The sequence below is a fragment of the Vidua chalybeata genome, chromosome 3, assembly GCF_026979565.1.
Source record: "Vidua chalybeata isolate OUT-0048 chromosome 3, bVidCha1 merged haplotype, whole genome shotgun sequence".
Classification (NCBI taxonomy): domain Eukaryota; kingdom Metazoa; phylum Chordata; class Aves; order Passeriformes; family Viduidae; genus Vidua; species Vidua chalybeata.
Genome location: NC_071532.1, coordinates 58,258,354 through 58,281,239, shown reverse-complemented (window position 1 = coordinate 58,281,239; position 22,886 = coordinate 58,258,354). Strand labels below are relative to the sequence as shown.

Below are 22,886 nucleotides of genomic sequence, written 5' to 3'. Positions count from 1 at the left end.
GAGCCTGGAAGTCACCCAAGAGGAGGCTGCAGACAGGCAAAGGCAGTGGGCTTTAAAAAGAGAAAGTCTTGCACAGAGCCTGGGAATTCACTAGGGTGGGTGAAAGCTGACACCCTGAGATGCAATCACCCTGCCTGGAAAGTCTCACAATATCAAAGGCAATAGAGCTGCCAGCATTGAGCAATTCTGCCTTACACCGTGGCAGGGAAGTCGGCACTGTGCTCCAGCAACAAAGAAATGCACACTTGCCAGACCTGTGAGTCAGCCAGGCAATAGTGACAGAGCTTAAGGCAAGCCTGGCTCCCAGCAGGAAAACAACTTTGGGAAATCTCAGCAGAGACCAGCACTGCCCAAACCTAAGGGCCCAGGCGTGGCTGTGGAAGGCAGGCAGGCAGATGACCCCAAGCTCAGTGCTGCCACACGGGCTCCTGCTCAGGGCTGCCCTGGTCCCACCAATTGTAGTCTGGCTATACTTGGCAGAGTCTCTGGCCATTACAGCTTCTACAGCTGTGTCAATAGTGGCAGGTTGGTATTTAGACCTGCCACTGCATGAGACAAGCACAGCACTAACCAGGGGAGTGGCTTAGCTTCCCACAGAAGTCCTCACTGCTCTGTTAGAGAAATTGGTTAGGTTTGTCTAGTTTCTACTGGTGGTCTGGTGAAGTTCACACACTGCAGGGCAGCTCAGTATTTTCAGTGACATTTGTGCTCTTTTTGGTCTTCCGGCCCATCTAAAGTCCTAACAGCACACATCAGGTAAGAGAACATATTGCACAAAACAAGCCAATTAAGTCACACATCTACAGATCTGTATCTTGCATCCAACTCTAGTCCTTTCAGCTCCTTCTCACCCGGCTCATCATCAGCACTGGCATGGTCAGCATTTCCTAGGAAGTTGAGATGTACATTCCTGGTTTCAGTAAAGTCTAATGTCCGATACAGAAAGGAAAGGAAGTTATTAACAAGATGTTCCATGGGGAGGCCTGCCCTTAGGTACCCAGAACATGGGTACCAAATGGTACAGCTCATTTGGCTACCACAGCTGTTGTTCTTTCTAGTCCAAAAGAGCTCTGGTAGAGAAAGAAGTATTTATTATAATACTTCTATTATAATCCAGGAACTAGTCACAAAAGAAAGATCGGAAGTTGCTAGGACAGATCATTTTCCCCACAGTAGCCCTAGACTCCTTATAGATCTGCTGTTGCAGAAGCAATTAGTACAAACATTCCAGCTAGCATTTATTAACAAAATAAATCTCACAATCACCAAGCTGAGTCTTCACATATAATACAAACATGCATTTATCTTTTGTGTATGTATATAAATGTATACACCAGATGCTAAGTCTCCCCCAGGACTGAAGATCAGTTTTTATTGTGTAGACATCTCAAATTTTCATTAGTTTGGCATCCCATTTTCAGGCACTCTCAGGATAACACAAGTGCTGGTAAGACAAGAAGTGTTTTAGACTCTTGCTGTCTAAGCAAACGTACAAAACTTAGGGAAAAATTGCTTTATTGAAAACAATATTGTGCTTGGTCCTTTATAATTCTCTTTTTACAAGATAATGAACTTCCTTTTTAAAAAAAATACAGAAAATCACGGTAGCAAAATAATAGCTTTAATCAAGAATAATGCACAGCACACACAAGCACGGAAACCAGACATTTGAAAACACATCTTTTCACATACAGTGGTGCTCTGTACATGGAACACAATTAGACAGGCTGACACCTGAGGGTTACTCATCATTTAGGAGAACTTCCAAAACAAAGGCAGTCAGTGTTTAGTGTTTCAAAACAGTAATGCCTCTACAATTAAACCACAACTGGTTGTTCACTAAGGGATCATGCCCCAGCTCCAGAATAACGAAGCACTGTTAAGGCCAGTCACCTCAATACTGAGTTAAACCACAACAGCAAACACAGAATTGAAAGTATGTCTGGCTACGTTTCATTGCCCATTAGATGAGTCCTTTCTTCATTATCACCAGGAGGATTTTGCAGGTTGGAACTGGAACTGTTTGCATAAGGAAAAGAACAAGAGAGATAACACAGATTTTATATTCTCTAGATATTTCTATGTGATACCAAAATAATAGGCAAAGAAGCACATTACATTCAAAGAGCTACATGGATCACTGGATTTGGTCCCCTACTACTGCACAGAACCATGCACTGTTCATTCCCATGATCCTACAATGGTTCTGATTGAAAGGGACCTTTAAAGGTCAGCTAGGCCAGCTACCCTGCCATGGGTAGCAACATCTTAAACTAGCCCAGGTTGCTCAGAGCATGTCCACCCTGGTCCTGAATGTTTCCAGGCATCCACTACCTCTCTGGGCAACCTGGTCCAGTGTTTCACTATCCTCATTGTAAAATATTTTTCCTCATATCTAGTCTGAATCTACCTTCTTTTAGTTGTTGGTGAGGATACTAAACAGTACTGGTCTCAAGGCAGACCCCTGAGGGACACCACTCGTCACCAGTCTGTGTCTGGACATTGAGCCATTGACCACTACTCTCTGCATGTGACCATCCAAACAATTCCAGCTCACAGACACCCTCCTGGAGGAACCATCAGTAGGGTTTGCTCCTTAATGCCATGGTCCTGCTGTTTGTCTAGAATACACATTGCCTGGTTTAGCTGTCTGTTTAGGTCAGTAGGGATTTAGGAAACCATCCAGACAAATTATTTAAGCAATGTTTTTATTGCTCATCTTATCATTCATTATTAGGTTGGTAATGAGGAAAAATGCAAGCACATATTTCAAAGGTTTGCTTTACATGATTGCAAGCAAAATGAAGAATAAATATCTCAGCATACCTTTTCCTTGTTGCCTCAATGATATAAAATATTCCAGTTGCAAGACCCTTTGAGGAAACAGCCAGTTACAATTGTAGTAATTATAACAAATTTATGCAATAGCTCATAACTGCAATAGATATAAAAATTATGCATAATTACTTACACTTAACAGTGGCCAACCTCCTTGAATGGCTGCGGCCCATTCAAAACCCAGCTTTTCATTTAGAAATCCTCCCAGAATTGGACCTACAAATGCCCTGCATCAAATCAAAATCAGGTATTGGCATCCCAAACACAAAGGATAACATACCATATTCTCAAAGAATTGTTTATTGGGTTTTGTGGCCTTCCTTCATAGATTCTCACCTTTGACAACAAAGAGATTTTCTTCCACAGACCTAACTTTCCTAAAATTCACAGTAAGTATGAATTTGTTGTTTGCCAAGGCCCCAGTAATTACCTCCTAATCTAGAAATAAGATCCACCTCAGAAAGCTGAATGCAGTCTTTTTCAGTGGAGAGACCCCATTAAGGACGACACTCTAAGAAAACATCTACACTGATCAATTCTATTGTAAGAGAATTTCAAAGTCGCATCCCTCAAAACATAAAGTTTCTAAACTTCAGGACAAAGGTCTGATGAATATAAGCAGGTGGGGAGGCACAATGTGACAGACACGGTCACTGCAAGGTTGACCTGTGTGTAACTGCCCTGCACCTTTATGCCTGTCTAAAAATGCAAGTTATAAAGGTTATGGAGCTGCTGTCTCTTTATGGAAGGTCTTACATTATATGGTCTTTCACAACAGAAAGGGACAAAACTCTGTAAAACTAGAGAGACTTCCTAGAAGCAAGTTACATTCTAAAACCAGGCTTGATAGCAGCATAAACTTGGGGTTTGCTAAGTTTATACTATCTGCGTCTGTACTAAACCCCATACCAAATAAACAGGGCTGCTAGACAGCTAGATCTTGGAAAAAAAAATGGTGCAAATTTGTGCCACTGAAACATACCTGCAACCACAAAGGACTACAAGAACAGATAAAAATATCCTGTAAATGATTGCCAATAGGGGCACTCTGTCACTTCCCACTGAGTGACAGCTCTAAGGGGCCACTCAGCCAGTCGCATCTTTCAATTATTTCTGGGATGATGACCCTGAGTTATAAACACACTGTATAGTGTTTATAGAGTGTATATAGAGTGAGTTATAGACACACTCTGCTAAGCTATACAAACCTAAACCTTAAAGAATTGCTGTGACTTAAAAAGAAGTCTCTACCTTAAGCTATCCCAGACAAAAGGAGGAAATGTGGAAAATGGAAAAAGGAAAACAGAATTAGTCAGGAGCAGACATCTAGCTCACTCCATCTGGGTGTTCTTAGCTTTGTAAAAAATTAAGGTCCACATCTCTCTATATTGAGCATTAGATATTTTAATGAAAGAAAAAATGACCACACAGAAATGCAAGCAAACATCCACTTTAATCACTGCAGTTTTTTGATATGCAGAGCAATATGTTTCAAGAAAGACAAGTTCAGAGCATTGTCAAAACAAAAGTTTTACCTTTTGCTGGGTAAAAAGCTTTAACATGCCTACCAGGCACCTGTCAAGCAAGAAACTTTTGAATCAAGGTCAGCACAGTGACAGCCAGGTTTCCATGTGGCAGTAGTGTGAACAGCTGAACTCTCATAGCTTACAAAAAGGACTACACTTACCCAAGGGACCACATGGCATTGAAGAGCCCAGACACCAGTCCCAGAAGACTCAGACCTTCTTCAAATCCATTCTCACTGCAGAAGGACAGACTAGTTAGGGTAGTGCAATACATATTGTGTCTCAGTCTGTAGCCTCTCCCTACAGACTTTTTCCCCTCCTTTTAATTTGCACACCACATAAATAGTTAACAAGCAAAAGTGTACAGTAGAATGTCTGTTTACCCACTACTTTCTTCTTTGTTGCCTCTCTGGAGGATTGCAGTGCCAGTCCTCATCTCCGTTTTCTCCCAAGCTAAGATCACATCATCACACCAACGCCCCATGTTTCATATGGTAAGTGTGAAACTGTGATAGGTGGTTTTTTAGAAGCAAAGACCTTTCTCCAAAAGGAACATGCTAAGAGTAAATCAAGACCCTTCTAGGTCATTACTGATGTACACATTTACAAAGTTATACTGGGAGGATAATGACTGGGGTGCTCAGTCAGAAGACAATAGAGTAGTGGAAGCATTTAAGTGTTACTATCTGCCTTTGTCTCAAAAAGGGGCAAAAAAGCCCCACTTCATATTCACCCCTGAAAAACAATTTCAGATTCCTAGTGTCAGTAACATGAAAGAAGGGGTGGACTGAGTTACTTACTATGCACATTGCAGGATCTCTGGAAACACTGGGATAGCACTCATGCCAAGGGAAAAGCCAATCAAAACCAACACTAGCACAAATATCCACAGCTGACTGAAAGAGAGGCATTTACAAGAAGTTAGCTGCTGAAGACTCTTTTCAGTAAGGACTCCATTTGACTGAAGGCTGTTGTATCAGCTCTCCCTGACTGATCAGCAAACTATGTGTCCTGAAGCCAATCCTAATACTTGAAAAATCCAGTTCTATGCTTTAGAAAAAAGACTTTGTAAAAGAATATTAAAAACTCGTGCTCAAATTATATATTTTCTTATCAAATGCAGTTCATTTTATGACATACGTATAGGGAAGAGTTAGACAGATGAGGTTAACTGAGCAGTGCCTGTGTGCAAGCATCAGACTTGGTTTGTTGCAGAAGTGAAGGATTTTGAAGTTAAAATTTTGTAGCCTAATATATGACAACCAAATAGACTTAGCTAAAGAATTTTGAAGACTTTACTAATTTATTTTTCTCCCTAGCTCAAATCTGTGATCTAAATTTGAAACCACACCAGTTACAAATCTATGATATTTAAAAATTAGCAACCTAGGAGGAGTTCTATGCATTAACAAGCCTATTACTTTAACACAGTATCTTAACACAGTACCTTGTATCACAGTAGTTGTTTTGTAAATGTAGCAGAGTGTTTTGCTGGGAATTAACTTGAGAAATATGACATTACAGCATTCAGGTACAACAGACATTGTCTTTGCTAGTGAAAAAAAAGCTATACTCTGTCACTTTTCTCAGTAGGCTATATATAGAGAGAAGTAAAATCAGTACTGATGCACAGCCATGCAAATAAAAACACTGATGAAACAGAAAAATTTGGAAAATAAGACAAAACGAGAACTTTGTTTTGCTGAACGGGAAATGCCACAAAATTGCGAGGGAAGGAAAATAAAAAGCAACGTTCTTCCTACTGTACACATTAATATGAACACAGTAACACTGAAAAGCAAAAGAAAAGGTTCTATTTTATGAAGCTATAAAACCTCTGTTTTCAGATGCTTTCACAGCTTTACATTCAGTCTCATGCTACACATCAAAAAACAACTATGTTTCATGGTCAAAGGTAGAAGTTAAAAACCAAATCTCTTTCATGGTCAGAGCTGTTAATTACAGCCTTATGGACATACATGACCATGGTTGAAAACACCATATAGCGCGACAGACTCAGGTAGAGGCAGTACCTTTCAATGTGCAGTACAGGAGCAGGTCCAAGCATGAAAAGACACACTGCTGTCATTAAGTCTCCAAATATCAGCAGCCACTTCCTGATGTACTGTGTAAGAAAAGGAAAAGCTATGCAATTTAAAATTGGGAATTTGCCACGTACATCAAAAATCAACAGATTCTTGTTTCCTCACCCCAGATGCAATTACTGGCAGCAGTGGCAGCAGAGATTTCAGGACACTGAGCAGTGGTCCTTCTCGGTTAGCAAAGTATTTTAGGTCTTACTCTTCTTTAACATAAGAAACACCCTGTATCATTTTATGATGATCTTTAAGTTCCTTCCAACCTAGGCCATTCCATGATTCTATGTAATTCTCATGTACAAAGGGCATTACTAGTTTGTGTCAGGAAAAAAGTATCAGAAAATTGTCACTGTCCTTCAGGCACAGTATTCAAAGTGTAGGGTTCCTTGATCAATTAGCACTGGCTGTCAAACAGGCAGTTTTAGGTGTACCACTGTCAAAGTCTCTTTCTATGGTGCTGTTAAGAGCTAAAGGATGAGGCTAAAGGATAGGCAGCCCACTGTGCTGATCTAATTTGAATATTACAGTTTTAAGAAATAAAGTCAATACAGCTAACCAGAACATCTTTACTCCGCTTCTCAAAAGCTAATAAAATTAGATGTGGTTAAAAGCATTGATAACTGGGACATATTTTCCTACTCTCTCTTCCATATTGCTTTGAAAAAGATTGTGCTTAGTCCACTAGAAAAGCTCAGCACACTTCAGCTGCTTGTCTGATTTTCTTTACTGACTTGGACATTCTTAAATTACCCTGGATCTTCCAAAAGAGACCTCCCACATGGCAGTTATGGGTGCACATGCAAGGTCTTGAAAGGCAGATCCCTTTACAAGACCAGGCCTAGATCCTTTGTTTCATCCACTGTTCCCCACCTTTAAGCAAATGCACGAAGTGCTTCAGTCACCCTGCACACACAGCAGGGTAAGACTCACCGGCAGTTTGTCGCTTACAAGTCCAAGGAGGGGAGAAGACAGTGAGTATGAGAGTGCTAAACCAAGGAACACCAAGCCCACATAACCAGCTGGGAGTTTGAACTATGGAAAGGAAGATAAATAAAACAAAAAACAAGACAAAACATATATGCTACATTCATTGAAGGATAATCCAAGAATTATATATTAAGTCAAAATACTGAAATGTGCAATTTTAAGTATTTTACTGATGCCCTACAGAGGTTTTTCAAGTATTTGAAATCATCCACAGAGCTTCAGTTTCATTGCTTTCACCAACACTTTTTAAGCATGGAGTGGTGAAAACACCTGACACAACTGTACTCATATAAAGCCTAAATAATGTCAGGAGGAAACATTATGCTATGTCCCCTACACCAGCACACTGGATTCTAACATTACAATCTGACACACTTGAAACAGACACTTCAGATACTGAAATTTCAATGGATTTAGTCTCTACCTCTCCAATCTTTAGTTTTATTTGCATTAGAAAAGCCTAAGTACTGTATTCATCCACTGTTAACCAGCACATCTTGAAAGTAAGTAGTGCCATAAAACTCAACTCCAGCTTTTCAACCAGAGGATGATTTTTATGAGAAGGAATAAGAGGTTTTTTGCTGACACCTGAGGCCCACATTTTCGTAATAGACACATATTTCTGCACTGAAACAGAATGTGTAATGAATCAAAAGCACCTTAGTTTCTCAAGTAAGTGCCTTAACTAAGAGTTAGAAGTATTCCAAGACGTTTCATATGGTATAGACTACATAAATATTCACTATTTCCTTGTCATATGCAAATACATGATAATAACTCTAATTTAGTGCTTAGAATACCTGCCTAGAGGGCCACAGCCCTTTCACAGCAAGTATCTGTCAGCACAGAGCAGAGGGAAAGCAGAAAGAGCCACAGAATCACACAGATTCTACAGTGGGATAATTTCAGATCCCTCCCGGGAGATGGAAGATGTACATTCACATCTCATCTGATGATAAAAGTTAGCATCAATTCCCCTCCACCGTGGACAAGTGCTCAAAGTACTGACTAGACAGACAAAAAGCAGCACAACCATCTGTGAAACATTACCTCATGGAAAAACAATTAATAACTAAAGCCCTTAAAGACCATTGCTTAATTTTACCTAGAGACAGAATCTTAAAGGGGTTCACATCAAGAGATGTAACACTGTCAGTGGCTGCAGCAGCTTTCAAGAATTTGATTTCAGGAAGGAAGAAGAAAATCCCGTTTTTACAAAAGCAGTTTCTATGCCCTATTCAGAGACAGTACTTTGCAGCTGAAAGACATTTAAGTGGAGAAAGCCCATTTTAAAAGGTCTTACACTTCTTCATTCTCAAAGTTATCAAGACCCAGCAGGAAGAGATGGTGCAATAGATATTGACTTATCAGTACTATGGAAATCAAGTTATTTGGAATTCCTACAACTAACAGTTAACTAAAGCAGTGTTAATTGGATGAACCTCAATTTTGTTAAGGATATTTACATTTATAACCAGTTACTCACTATTTATTAAGTCAAGACTTCACTGCATGTTAGCAGGACTTACCTTCTTTAGGATAAATAGAGATATTGTGGGATCAAAAAAACCCAAGCATGCACTTAGAGAAAATATAGTGAGACAGAGTATTAGGACTTTTGGCAGAAGAATGAGCTTCCAAAAGGATTCCTTCCTAGGAGTTGAATCTGTTTCAATAGAAGAGGGGGGAAACTGCATTATTTTCAGCAGCATAAGCTCATGATTGATCTTCTTGCTTTAGAAAACAAATAGTATTTCCCTTTTTTTAGTCTTCATACTCCTGTTGCACAAGAGATGAAAGTCAATAGTTGATTATTACATGCTATACTATTTTTATTGTAAAAACTAAAACTCAATAGATGAAGAAGAAAAGCATACAATTTAGATTCCAACACTGCAAATCCCCAACTTGGAAAGAACTAAAGCATGTATTACTCCAATTATGTGAAAAAAGTATTTGTTTCTCTGCTAGCAGTTATACAGTGAAATCCTCATGGATCTGTCTCAGCTCGCTACATGAACACATATATGAACAATTCATATCCAATAAAAGAAACATGCTTTGAGAGTAAGATAGCTATTTATCAATTGAGATCTATTCAAGCTTTTAAACAACTATTGAACTCCAACATGTTCAATTTGTACTCCAGGAAACTCAGATGTCATGGTTATGTGGGAATTTTTAGTCAGGCCCTCTTCCTGATGGTATTTCTCCTATAATACCTGAATGTGGTCTCAAAGTATACAAACAACTGAAAGTTCAAGCATTAGCATCTACCAGCTCAGAGCTAACATTTATGTAACATACTTCCAAACTGGCAGCAATATCATGACAATTTCAGAGTTTGGGGAGGTCGGGGGGAAAATCAGCAGTAGCAACACATGGTTAATCATTTTAAGTTTCTTCTAAAAGCCAATATACTTAAAGTTATTCTCCATTATTTTTGTATTAAAGGATAAAAAAAAAATTAAAGAAGCATTTCCAAGTTACTAGCTTTTTTTCTCTAGAAAAGAATAACAGAACTCTAGCCTTACAGTCTTGCGTGAGGACTTATCTTTAAACTAGCTTTCTGTCCAAGGAGGATCATCTAAAATGTAATAAATTTATACGACCTCCATCATTTCATTGAACCCCTCTTTTATTAACTTTTTAACATTCTTTCGTGTTAATCAGACCCCACATTGTTCAGTACAAACAAACACTTTTTCTCCCTATAATTAGTTTTCCCCTCCACTGTTCACTCCTCAAACATGTTGAGTTCCCCTGTTTTAGGCAAAATCTGTCTCCAGCTTTTCTTCAACTAGCTGCAATGACAGACCTATAGGAAGAAGACACAACTGGTCCTCTATAAGCCCTAAATCTAAGACAAAAGAAAACAAAAATATGTCCCAGTTCACTTCCATATGAAGTTCTACTGTTTGCAGAAATGGGCATGAGGAGTTGTGTTAATTCCAGGCCATCTCATGAATTTAGGTTAGCATCAAACATGGGCCTGATCAAGATGATAAGCTAATTCAACTGAGGCTTTGTCCTCTGACTTGGATCAAACTCCAGAAGCTGACACTTTTTAAAAGACACAAGTACATGAGAAGTTAAGGTGAATGAAGGAAGCAAGTAGAAGGATGCTTACCATATCTTGGCAATAAGCACATATTCACAGGCACCAAAGCCAACACTATGCATCCCAGCGTGATGAAAGGGACCTCATAACCAAATGATTGATACAAAAAGCCACCCAGAGGTGGGCCCAGCACCAGTCCGAGCCCTGAAAAAATTTCAAGGCTCCCCTAAAGGATGAAAAAGAAAGCAGGAAGGAAGTTGGTGTGTTGAAAAAAATACAATGCAACAATACAAAGCAAGCCATGTGTCTGAGGAGCAGCACAACATATCCAGGGTAGTGAAAAGCAAGACACTTAATTGCTAAGACAAGAGCTAGTGACCTTCACAGGGTGGGACAGCAAAAGGAATTCCAGTTATGTGCGTGACAGCCATGACCTCTTTTGCTTCATTACACGGAACCACCTGCACTGCAACATTCACAACTCTGCTGTCACCTAACAGGTCTCAATCTTGAGGCAAGGCAAATGCTCCAGTAGCAGAAAGCATCCACAGGACACCTCAGGCTGAAGGGATCACCTCTCCCACCTGCCATTACACTCCAGCCTGAGTGAAAGGATCTAAACAAACTTACACAGATGGGTCATTATCTCATGGGATGAAATACATGTGCCAAGTTAAAGCTTTGTCTCCATAAACAACTGTTTGGACTCATTCCCTAGATGTAGGAAAAAATAATGAAACTTCAGTGAAACTCAGATTGTTTTGGATATAATTTAATAATTTGTTATGTTTTATAAGATACTAATTTGTAAAAGGACAGTAATACAAATACATCTTGTGCTACAACATCATAGTCACCACTGTCAACATCTGACTCAACTAATCAATGCTTAGACCACCAGCAAGAGCTGGTGGTAATAACTGCTTACAGATAAAAGTTTTGACAACGTCCAGAACCCAGGAAGATACTCCAGGGAATCATCCTCATCTTTAATTTTACAAGTCAGAGAAGGCAAATCTTCTGAAAACAGAGTCAGCAAAAGCCAAGTTCTTTACCCTAGGTCAGTCTACGGTTGCAACCTTTTTCCTTTCCTAGCAAAGAAAATAACAAGGCATGGCCATTAACATCATTGCATCCAGATGACACTTTCACTTTTGTGGCTCACCAGTCATACAAACATTTGATTTGTGAGACTTTGGTTCAAATAATTTACATGATTTGGGGCTGTACATCATTTAGTCCCTCTAAGTTAGTGAAGTGGGGAGGGCATGGAGGGGAAGCTGAGACATTGCAGTGGTACAGATCAGAGGATAACATAAACCTGATACTGTAAGAGAAGTAAGATTGCTTATGTTCTGAAGTCCACACCTCCTCCATCCACAGAAGGATCACGTTGATGGATGCTCGACTTCCCACGCCAACAAGGCAAATGTGCCTATATTTAATAACTTCCCCATATACCATCTAGGGTACCAAACAAGTAAAAGGAAGGCTGAAAAAATAGGTAACTAAGTCCCTTTAAGTCAACATTACTTCACTTACCTATTTAAATTATGTTTTAAAATTTGCAAACAGGAAACCTTAACCTTATTGACTGAATAAATCCAAACCATGATTACAATATATACATTGCTCTCCGATGAAAAGGTCAGCTAGTCACTGCTGATACAACTTAGTAGTTTTTTTCTAGTTAGAAAGACATATTCTTATAGATACATATTTATAGATGTGATTAAACAGCTTAACAACAATATAAATAAAAGCAGCAACTTTTCTAATTTTACTTCATTTTCTTAAATAAGTTCTCAACATTTGTTCACTCATTAAAATTTAACCCAATTATTTCTGACAGAATAAATTTGAACTGAAAAACACAATGTATTGAAAAAATAGACAGATAAAGCAGCATTTTATTAAACACAAAACTTTTCTTTAACACCTTAAAACCGTAAATGAAAAAGGGTAATATCTCTAGTTAAAATGAATTGTTGATGATCAGAAATACTACCCTCCAGATTTCAAGAAATTCCAGCTCTCATCTTTTCATAAATAACTTTTATCAACAGATTAGAAAAATTAAGCCAAAATTGTTTCAGTTTTGCATCTTTCACGTCGTTTAAATCAACACCATTTGAATTAATTTACCATTTAATCAATTCACATGGATTCTTACTATCCAGGCAGAAGTAGTCACTAAAAGCTGTAGTAGTATTTTATTAGTATTTTGTCTTGATTTTCACTGAAGAGATAACTACTGCCACTAATGGTCAGCTGTCTTCAAAGCACAGGCAACTAATATATACTGCTTAATTTATATCTAACAAGAGTTATGCTAAGGTTTAAACTCGTTCTAGGATTGTGATTCTAGATTACAAATAAAACATTACATGGTGATTTCAAATAAGCCTGCATATGAGACAACAGATTTTCTCCTCCTGATTTTAGGCTGCCCACTGGCAATTTGTCACATTGCTGGAACTCAGCTGTAACACTGCTTTCTGAACTTACCAGGACAGTAGCTATATTAGTGGGAAATGCCTTTGCAAGGATTGAGAACGATGCTGTCATTGCTGCTGCAAAGCTTATTGCATCCATTGCTCTTACTAAAAAGCAGAAACCAATGAACATTGGTCCACTTGGCACCTTGTCAAGCATTCTGGAAAAGAAAAATCCCAACAGTACATTGGACTTCTCTCAGGATGGAAGAAGCCATCTACTAAAGGCCCCATAATTTCTTGCTCATTAAAAGACACATTTACAAGACACTCAATACTTTCTATTACCACTTTGAACCACATCAGTGAAATCATTCAAACTCTACCAAACTATTTCTAGCAGCTTTCTCCTTTTCTCCTTTACTTGGCAGTGAAAAGAGCATGAAAACTGTAACCTGTGAAAAACTCTAATGCCACCTTTGTTGTATTTCATAGCTTTTCCAAGCACCTGTGCAAGAAGTCTGATGCAGTGTGTTAGAACTAACTAATAGAAGATTCATTACTACTAAGGCATTTATTTAGCTGAAATTAGTGACTTAGCCTCTCCACCTGCCAGGCAAAGCTTCCCATTTAAGCCAAATATTTTTAAGGAAAGAATAATTAAAACATCATGCAAAAACAGTTTTCTTATTGCTGCACTTTGACAGGTTTCTCACCGTCCATGAACTACTACTTAAATAGACAGAACCTACCTCCTCTGAAACCTAGTGAAAGGGAGAAGTGCTTCTGCTTTACAGGAGGTAGATAAAAATTAATGATGCAAGAAGTTAGATGATCTAACCAACACACAAAAGATGACCAGGAGTTTCTAATTTTATGTCCATCTTTTCATATGGATGAAAATGATCGGAAAACAAATGCTACAAAACCAAGCAATAGAAATTACTTACCCAAACAGAATGGTCACACATCCTGAAACAAACATCCCTGACACAAACATGAATTTTGCTCCAATTTGTGAAAGCTGTAAATTAAATACCATTTTTACATGTTAGTATTTCAAGAAAAGATCAAAAATTTTCAACGTAAATTACTGTAAAGAAATCAAAAGATTATGGGAACTTTATACCACCTGTAGCTAAAAGATTGGGACTGGTGTGCCTTCATTCAATAATGAACCTAAAAATACTCTGAACAGTTAAGTGACTTAACCCAGTTTTAGAAAGGTAAGACAATGCTGCAGTTAACTATTTCACAGCAGCATGCTGCAGCTTCTGCAGAGCAGCAGGTTACAGCAGCATTCCTCATTATAAACAAGCAGAACGTTTGTTTCCAAACCTCCCCTCCAGCACTATCACTGACTGAGGCAAGACCAGCAATACCCTTCACAAATCTGGCTAGTGAGAGTTAATGCAAGCTGATTTTTAAGCAAATTTATGACAACCCTTAACAGCACAAAGCTTTGGCACGGGAAGCATGGTACTTTCAGGTCTCCTCAGGTCTCTCTCCCATTCATCACCAGGGAAGGACCCCCCACCTTTTTTCATTTCAGACTCTCTCACCAGAGTGGAGGATGACAAGAGGCATGCCATAAAGGAAACTCAATCCCACAACAAAGTACAGCTGAGCTTCTAATTCCACGCTGCAACTTCCCCTAAGGACAGCAGGTATTTCAAGCTCCTTTTTTGTTCAGGCCTGAACAAAGTCCCTGCCTTTCAGCCGTTATTACTAAAGCCCACATTTTGCTGGGTTTCACTGAAACCCTCAGCATCTCTGATTGCTGCACTGTCCAGGTCTATTGATGCTCACTTCAGCTGTATGCAGTGAGGATGGCACACACTCTCTCCCCTGTAAAGTACTTGGTGAGGCTTGTGCCATAGCTGAATACCACTACAGGCACCAAGACTTGGACTTAGTAATGACACTTATGTGACACTTTATGATCCACCTCAGCACCAGAGAAAAAGCATTCACCACTCACTCACTCCTCAGCAAAGAGGCTGCCCAGTCAAAGACAGAGACGATTTTGAACTCTGCAACAGCCCCAGCTTAGGGAATGATCCTGAGCAGCCCTAGCAAATAATGCATAGACAGCAGTGCTGCAGCACATAAACAAACATTTATATAATTTATTTGTGATTTCTTCAACATGAAAAAAATCCTGAATCTGTGGGAAAGCTCAAGTTACAAGAACTGGAGACATTTCTCTCATATTACTATAGAATGAAGTTGAAGGGGAAACTGAGTTAAGCAGCAGAAAGTCTTAACAGGAGCAAATTAAAAAAAAAAAAAAGACAACATAGCAGAAAAGAAGAAGAGGTGCAGCTAACTAAAGAAAAAAACAAAACGAAACCAAAACACCTTAATGTCGCCAAAGGCAAACAGAATATATAAGTGCCACAAATAAAATGGGGGGGGTAGGAGAAAGGAGGTCATAGAAAGCAGAATTGATCATCAAATTACTCTAAAGCAAACAGAACAGTTACATGTCTGTTGTCCTATGCTACTCTCAGGAACAACAGAAGAGTACTGACAAGACTTAGATCACATTCAGACTGACTGGTCAGACTCCAGTTACTGCAGACAGAAAATTACAGGAGCACTACTGAAGAGACGTTTCCTTTCTCAGGCTTGCAGAACTGCCTTCACGTACCAACCTGTGTCATCACAGAAAAAAGGTACAGCTTCAATTATACTTACATAATTTCCCAATATTAAAGAAGTCAAGAAATTGAACAAAGCAAAACATCCAAAAATCAGGCCAACAATTGTGTTACTGGCACCTTTTTTTTCTGCCTGCAAAAAACATCACAACTGTGTTAAGACTCAGTCAAATTCTTGAGGTGAACAACATTCATACCTTGCATATTTAAATTATTTTAATTGTCTATTAATGCAGTAAGAAAACAATTTCTTTTCTCAAAGGCAGTAGGGGCTCATAAGGTAACAACACAATTTAAAGACATGTTGCACTTCTAATATGTCATCAAGGGAAAAGCAACGTTAATTTGTCAGTGAATGAAAGTGTGTTATTTGCTGAACAGGCAGCCAGACTATATAAAGGCAGCTTCAATTTGTGTGTAAGGGTACTAGCTACAAAACTTTGATCCCTTGCACAGTGAGAGGGCAGTAAACAGAGATATCTGTTATCTTTACTGTGACACGCCATCATATAACAAGCATCAGACAATTTTTTTACTTATTTAGCTGGTTAAACACATTCACTTGGGCACAAGCAGAGGAATATTTAGAGAAAAAGAATATTTCTTTGGAAATTCTTGGTAACAATTTGGTCATGAGAGAAATGGACTTCTGCTGCAAAGGCACCATGATCATCTTTTTCTTTGTTGTATTCATTCAACATAAGCAGAGATTTTATTTTTTTTTTCCCTTCCTAGGTCAGGAAGTCAGCACAGTTAATGATGGCCCAGAATGAGTTAATGGAGGTAGCTATAAATAAAAAGTCATTGAGTAGCTGGGGCACAGCTCAGTCAAGGAGCAGTCAAAGACAGTCAAAGACACAAGTCAGGACATTGGCACAGTTTAATCTCATCTCTACAAAACTACTATGCAACACTGAGCAAAAAATTATTTCACTTCTCCAAGAACCCACTTGGACTTCTATCTCATCTCATTAGTTTGCTGTCACCTCTGCAGTCATAGGGAAGATTAATCCATGGACAAGCTCCAGGTCACCATTTTATGCACTGTAACTACAGCAGCATCATGCTATCACTGAATTCCCACAACTGAAAAGTCTTAACTCCGAGATTACAGCCAGCCATAAATGTCCCATGGAGCTCAAGATATTTCTAAAAGTTTCACATGCAAACAAGTAATGTAGAGAGTAGCTAAGTTGTTTGTTTACCTCTGAAGGGAAAAAGGGTCCCAGGATTGAGTAGCACATCATTGAACTGAAATTTATAGAAGCTGCTGCAACTATTGTAAAAAGCTGTTCTCTGGTAAGCAGTCTTGATTCCTCACCAACTGCTTCTGACACGCCATCATCTAAAAGTACCAAATAAAAATTATAACGAAGTATTAGAAGCTGACAAAGAGGAACAATTTACAAACCAGGTTGGAAAATTAAAATCCACACAAAACTTTTCCCCTCCCGGCTCTGAGAACGGAGTGGAGCCGTGCTGCCTTCTACCCCGTGCAGGAGCGCAGACCTGGCAGCGGCGCAGGAAGCCGCCCCTCAGCCCGCCCTGGAGGCGCTGGGCTGCAGCCGGAGCTCCCCGCCGCGCTCCCGGCCCGGCCCGCGCCGTGCGCGCTGCACCTCAGCGGCCCCGGCGAGAGACCCGTTCCGCTCCCCGCGCTCCCGCTCCGCTCCCGGCCTGGCCCGGCCGCAGCCCGCGGGGAGCCGCTGTCCCCGGCCCGAGCCGTGCCGGCGGAGGAACGCGGGGCGCCCCCGCCTCGCACCTGGGGGCTGCTCGCCGCCCGCGCCGCCCGCCGCCCGGCTGCCCATGGGGCCGCAGCGGTGCCTCCCGCCGCACGTGTGGCAGCGCCCGCGGGCTCGGCGAGCACCGGGGCCGGCGCCAGCCCGGCCACCGGCACTGAGCATGCCCGGCCCGCGGGAGCGGCCGCCGCCCCGCGCCCGGAGCCGCCGCCGGGACTGCCCGCACGGGCCGGCAGAGCGGCGGGCTTGCCCCGGTCCGATGGCAACCTGCCGGCAGCCGGGGTACGCTGCACACCTGGCTCAGGGCATTCACGGTACATTGCTAAGATTGGTAGACCGAGCAAGACAGACGATGATTACACAGCCTCCAGCGAGAGGAGGAGCACTTTCAAGTCATCATGAGTTCACAAAAGGATAACAACAAAAACATGATATATTCAAAGTATAACACAGAAGTAGAGTGAATAACAGAAACTTATAGAGAAAGAATAAAATTGTGGCAAGAGAATGAAGCATTCATTTTTGTGGTTGAAGATGCAGTCAATTATCTTCAGGAGATGAAACAATTCTTACTCCAAGTATTTGCTCTTTCAAATCTAGACTCCATAGCTTCAACTATTTTCAAACCCCAATTGTCCTTTCATTACTAATTACCTATGAGTAACCCAACAAAGTTGGGAGTCAGATTTCCACAAAGTCAGTGTGCACAGAAGGCTGAAGTGTGAGAAGTAGCAGTGATACGTGACTCCAATAGTGAAACATGGCTATGCACTGCTCATTATTGCCAAAAGAAACTTGTTAACAGAACATGTTGGTTAATTCTTCACATATCCTTATTAAGCTATCATTGTGGTTTAACACCAGCCAGCAACTCAGCCCCACACATCTTCTCATTCACTCCCTCCCAGTGGGATCGGGCAAAGAATCAGAAGAGCAAAAAGTTAGAAAACCTATGTGTTGAGATAAAGACAGTTTAACTGGTGAAGGAAGAGCCGTGCATGCAAGCAAAGCAAAACAAGGAATTTCTTCACCAATTCCCAGGGGCAGGCAGGTGTTCGGCAATCTCGAGGAAAGCAGGGCTCCCTCACATGTAAGCATTACTTGGGAAGGCAAATGCCATCACTCCAAATGTCCCCCACTTTCTTCTTCTTTCCCCAGCTCTGCATATGGTGAGCATGACATCATACAGTATGGGATATCCCTGTGGTCAGTTGGGGTTAGCTGTCCTGGCTGAATCTCCTCTCAGCTCCTTGTGCATCCCCAGCTTCCTCACTGTTGCAGGGCTGAGAAGCAGAAAAGGCCTTGGCTCTGTGCAAGGACTGCTCAGCAGAAACTAAAACACCCCTGTGTTATCAACACTGTTTACAGCACAAATCCAAAAACACAGCCCCATACTGGCTACTGTGAGGATAAATAACACTATCCCAGCCAAAACCAGTAGAGCTACAAATACTTGCTGACCTTAGAACCAGGACCTGTTACCAGCCTATTACAACAGTTTATCAAGTCTAATAAATATATATATATCTACATCTACAACTTTAATAAAATGTATTTTTTCTTTCAGATTCCAAATTGAATGTAGGATTCAAGGTTTAGAGCACTAGTTCTCTATAAATCCTAGACATAGAGTCAAATTCATGGCTTATGTTCACAAGGTAAAAACATAGAAGGACAATTGTATTAAGAGTAGCTTCCTTCATGGATATCCAGGACATTATGAAATGCTCAGCACATGTGGGAATACATATTCCTTATTATTGCTCTGTATAGTTGTAGAGATCTTAGAAAGACTTGCATTGCAATCAAGAAAATCCTTAGTGCATATTTACATCATGTTAATATTTTTTTTTTTTGTCAGCAGCTGCACAATGCTACTGGGAAATAGTTTAAAATTACTATAATGTGACCACATGATAACCACATCCTTTTAGCACCTCATGCAAAATCTGTAGAAGGCAACAGAAACCAGCAAACTGTTTTGTTCGGTTATCATGAATCAAGGCCTTAGTTAATTTCAAATTGGCATTGAAATACCATAGCTTGTCCTCTCTCTGAAACTCCAGAACGACCTCTCCATAATTTCTTCAAGCACTTGAAACTTGACACAGACATCTCTTGCACATGGGTGGCTGTTCTTTTCTACATCTGGAGGCAGTTGGAAATACACATCTCTCTCTTGGGACTCATGAGCAGAACTTCTGTGGATATAGAACAAGAAGGTTTCCAGCTTGATTTTGCACAGGACTGAGAAATAATTTCTGTTTTGCAAGGAAGATGAGACAATTCTATCCTATGACATTTATTTATTGTTCATGCTCATGTTTTGTATTTCTAGAGACAGATGTGAGATGAAAATAAGTTTTTGCAAGGATTGTTCAGAACTGAAATTCAGAACTTATTGTTCAGAGTTTAGCAGTGTCATGGACCTCTCTTGGGAGTTTGCAATACCTGATAATTTCATCTGCCTACATGGCTGCCTCACCAGACTGTGCCACTCAGTTCCTGAGTCTCCAGTTTACAATATGGCAGTTAAACTATCCCTGAAGTCTGACATTTTGAAGAAAACATGGGTTGTGGTTTCCAGGGTGAGTACAAGGAGAAGATACATGTTACCAGAGCAAGAGACAAGGAGACATAATGGGGAAAAGGAGCAGGAAGAGGATGGCTGAGACAAGAGTGAACCATTATAGTCTTGCTGCAGTACTGCTCTTCTGAAAAAGTCCTCAAGTTTGGTTCCCATTTTGATCAAAGTGGAAAAAGAAAGGAAGGCTGCCAGCCTGGAAAGGGAGAGTCAGGGAGAGTCAAAGAACTGAATGGCAAGCACAAAGGGTAGTAGCTATAACCAAAGGGTTTTTAAATATATGCAGCAAGATGGTGAGTCCAAATGGATTCCTCAGAACAGCAGGCTGGAGAGAATCAAAATTCTTGAATGCCATGTGACAGCATCTCATCTTCCTCTCCCCAAATCCAAGTTTATAGGTAGCATGTTATGCTGCTTGAGAGGACCAAGTTCCTCTGCTGGGGCTGGCTGCTCAGTGAAGCTGCAGGTCAGCATCTGCACTGACAACACCGCAGCCCTTTAGAACCCTGCAGCTGGCAGCCTCTAATTTTCTAGCACTCTTGTTACACCACTCACCCAGCCTCAAGTGCACTGGAAGTACTTTTAGCACAGGGCTGCAATCCTTGGTTTAAACATGTCATTCCCCATGGCTGTATGCCAGTATTTGAATTGCAGGGTGCTCAATGAACATAACTCCAAGGGAAAATGCAGTGCTTAAGTAACTAGCTATTTCTTCTAGGAATATGGACAGAAAGGTGGAGCAGGAGGAGTAGTACCAACAGCATGCAGAATGCCCATATGAACTCTAAGGTCACAGCGTGCAATGAAGCAGACCTTCCAACAGGATCACATACTTTCATTAGTTATTAGACAAAAATAACAGACTACTACTAGGCTGTACCAACATTTCCACACAGAGTTCAGTGCCAATGAAAACCTCCTCTCTACAAATACATAACTTTTATCTCAGCACAGCTTTGTTTTTTTGCAAGTGTTCTAGGAAAACTGCTTTTTAGTGTTCTACTGCGAGAATATTGGACTATACTTTGACTGTTATTATCATTCTTGCTGTAATAAAAAGCTTTCAGATGTGTATACTTCCATCTTCTGGGCTGAATGTATATAGCACTTCCTGGAGATACTGATGTGTCTTAGGCTGCATACAGACTTCTTATCCTTTCAAGACCTTTAGGGGAAATAATGGTATATTGGTCCACTCAGTACAAAAACTACTCTATAGATTAGGTGCCTTTGAGGCTTTTCAAGGGCACAAGAAGATTAAGTGATGGGTGGATATAGGGAAAAACATTCTCCCCTGAAGAAATGGGAAAAAACAGGCAGTATTATTTGTGTGTGCTTGCGTGCTTGCATGCTTTCTGAGCAGTACAAAGGAAATTACATGTTCCCACTTTTTGTGGAGGAAGAAGGGAAGAAGTCAGGACCACATGTCTCACAGGAGCTGCTAAATTAGAATATCTGTGTTGGGACTGCAGTGGTTGCAACACACTGGGGTATTGCAACAGGAGTTGCAGTTCAGAGTTTCAAGCAATATATGGCAGCGTTGGTGGTGCCAAATGCATCTCAGAGGCTACCCATGTTAGCAGGGGGCAGGCAATGTAGTTCCTACCCCCTTTGTCCTTGGTAGCTCAGCTTGGAGGGAGAGGACAGCCCCCATACTGTGCTTCTCTCTCCATGACTTGCTTAGAGTTGGCTTCTGCCCTTTCTAGATCTCTGTAGTGTAAATGTATGTGACTGCCTCAAGAGTTGAGATGAGCTGGGTCTCACAGCTGGAGCCTGGAAGTGCTGCAGCCCCCAGCCAGGCCTTTCCCCTGGGCAAGCTCCGAAAGGCTGTGTAGCCTGAGCTGGGGGCATGTGGGGTGGCTCCGAGACAGCTGAGCAGGTTCCACTTTTCCTCTCTGTCCTCCTCTGCCCTGACCAGCTCCAGTGAGTCGCTTTGTGCACAGTGTCTCTTCCCTAGCTGTATTTAGCTTACATCTTGCTGCTTGGCAACACCAGGAAGGCCAAGGAAGAACATATTGTGGAAAAGATGGCTGACAACACTGGTGACAAATGTGTTTGATTGCACTAGCCACAAACCATGGCTATCAATATTTGTTACCTATTTCTCTTATATTTTACCACTATGTACTTTTTACACAGATGGTGACATGTAGAGTACCCAACAGTCAAGTTGGCTGAAGCAGCTGGGATGGACAAAGCCCGTGTCAGACTGACAGCACTGGAGCAAGGAACACATTGCAGCGTGGTGAATCACCTGTGCATGTGTGACGGGAACAGGGGCGAGCAGTCCTACTTACGAGGTTTCCAATCTACAGCTCGGTGTTGTGACCCGCTGGCAGAGAGGGGAATTAGGGTGTTTTCTCCATGTTCCCCATTTCTTGGCCACCAGCGACACAGGGATGGTGCCAGTGAGGCCAGTGACGGCTTTGGCAGCACCAGGTGCACGTCCTGCCCTAGGGAAGCAGCCCAGGTGGCCCCTGGCTGGTGATCCACCCCTAGGTGACTCCTGCCAGCTGTCACAGTTGGTTTTCCCCCCAGAGGCTGCTCCCCCAAATCAAATGGAGACTTTAAGGACTTAAAAGTGTTTTTTTTTTCCATTAAAAGAACAATGTTCCTTTTTTTAGAACCTCTTGGGTGATAGTTTTCCTTTGCAGACTAAATTTGCACCGTTCTTTCCCTGGAAAATAGCAAACCGAGTTTCTTGTGAGGCTTTATTTAATCCTCATTGAGGAAGGGCCTCTGCTGTGACTGCTGGGGTCAGCCATTGATATCAGCAGAGGTATCTCCCATAGAGTATTTGTTTGACAAAGCCAATTTGCAGTTATTGCTTACAGCTACTCGGTTTCATCCTTTAATTTCTATTTCAAACCACTTCCCAGCTCTTGGTTTCAAACGTGCACAAAGCTCCGCCTCCCGTGGACACGAGGCAGGTAACCCTCAGGCACCGCGACGGGCAG

The 22,886-nt window shown here is 41.1% G+C and overlaps 1 protein-coding gene across 4 annotated transcripts; it reads right to left on the bottom strand.

Moving 5' to 3' along the window:
- Positions 1 to 1,599: 1,599 nt before the first annotated feature.
- SLC18B1 (solute carrier family 18 member B1) lies at positions 1,600 to 22,876 on the bottom strand. Of its 4 annotated transcripts, none has more exons than XM_053938633.1 (15): positions 22,762 to 22,876; positions 19,383 to 19,546; positions 16,815 to 16,954; positions 15,647 to 15,742; positions 13,897 to 13,970; positions 13,020 to 13,167; positions 10,581 to 10,737; positions 8,980 to 9,116; positions 7,394 to 7,495; positions 6,398 to 6,489; positions 5,165 to 5,260; positions 4,526 to 4,600; positions 2,972 to 3,065; positions 2,827 to 2,873; positions 1,600 to 2,019 (listed from the first exon to the last, which is right to left on the bottom strand). In XM_053938633.1, the coding sequence occupies exons 2-15, from the start codon at positions 19,423 to 19,425 to the stop codon at positions 1,947 to 1,949; spliced, it is 1,374 nt and encodes a 457-aa protein (XP_053794608.1). In that variant the 5' UTR covers positions 19,426 to 19,546; positions 22,762 to 22,876; the 3' UTR covers positions 1,600 to 1,946. The 4 variants fall into 4 exon arrangements, with proteins under 4 accessions (XP_053794608.1, XP_053794609.1, XP_053794607.1 ...); XM_053938634.1 differs by lacking the exon at positions 22,762 to 22,876 and adding an exon at positions 22,227 to 22,286; XM_053938632.1 differs by lacking the exons at positions 19,383 to 19,546; positions 22,762 to 22,876 and adding an exon at positions 17,369 to 17,470.
- Positions 22,877 to 22,886: the final 10 nt, after the last annotated feature.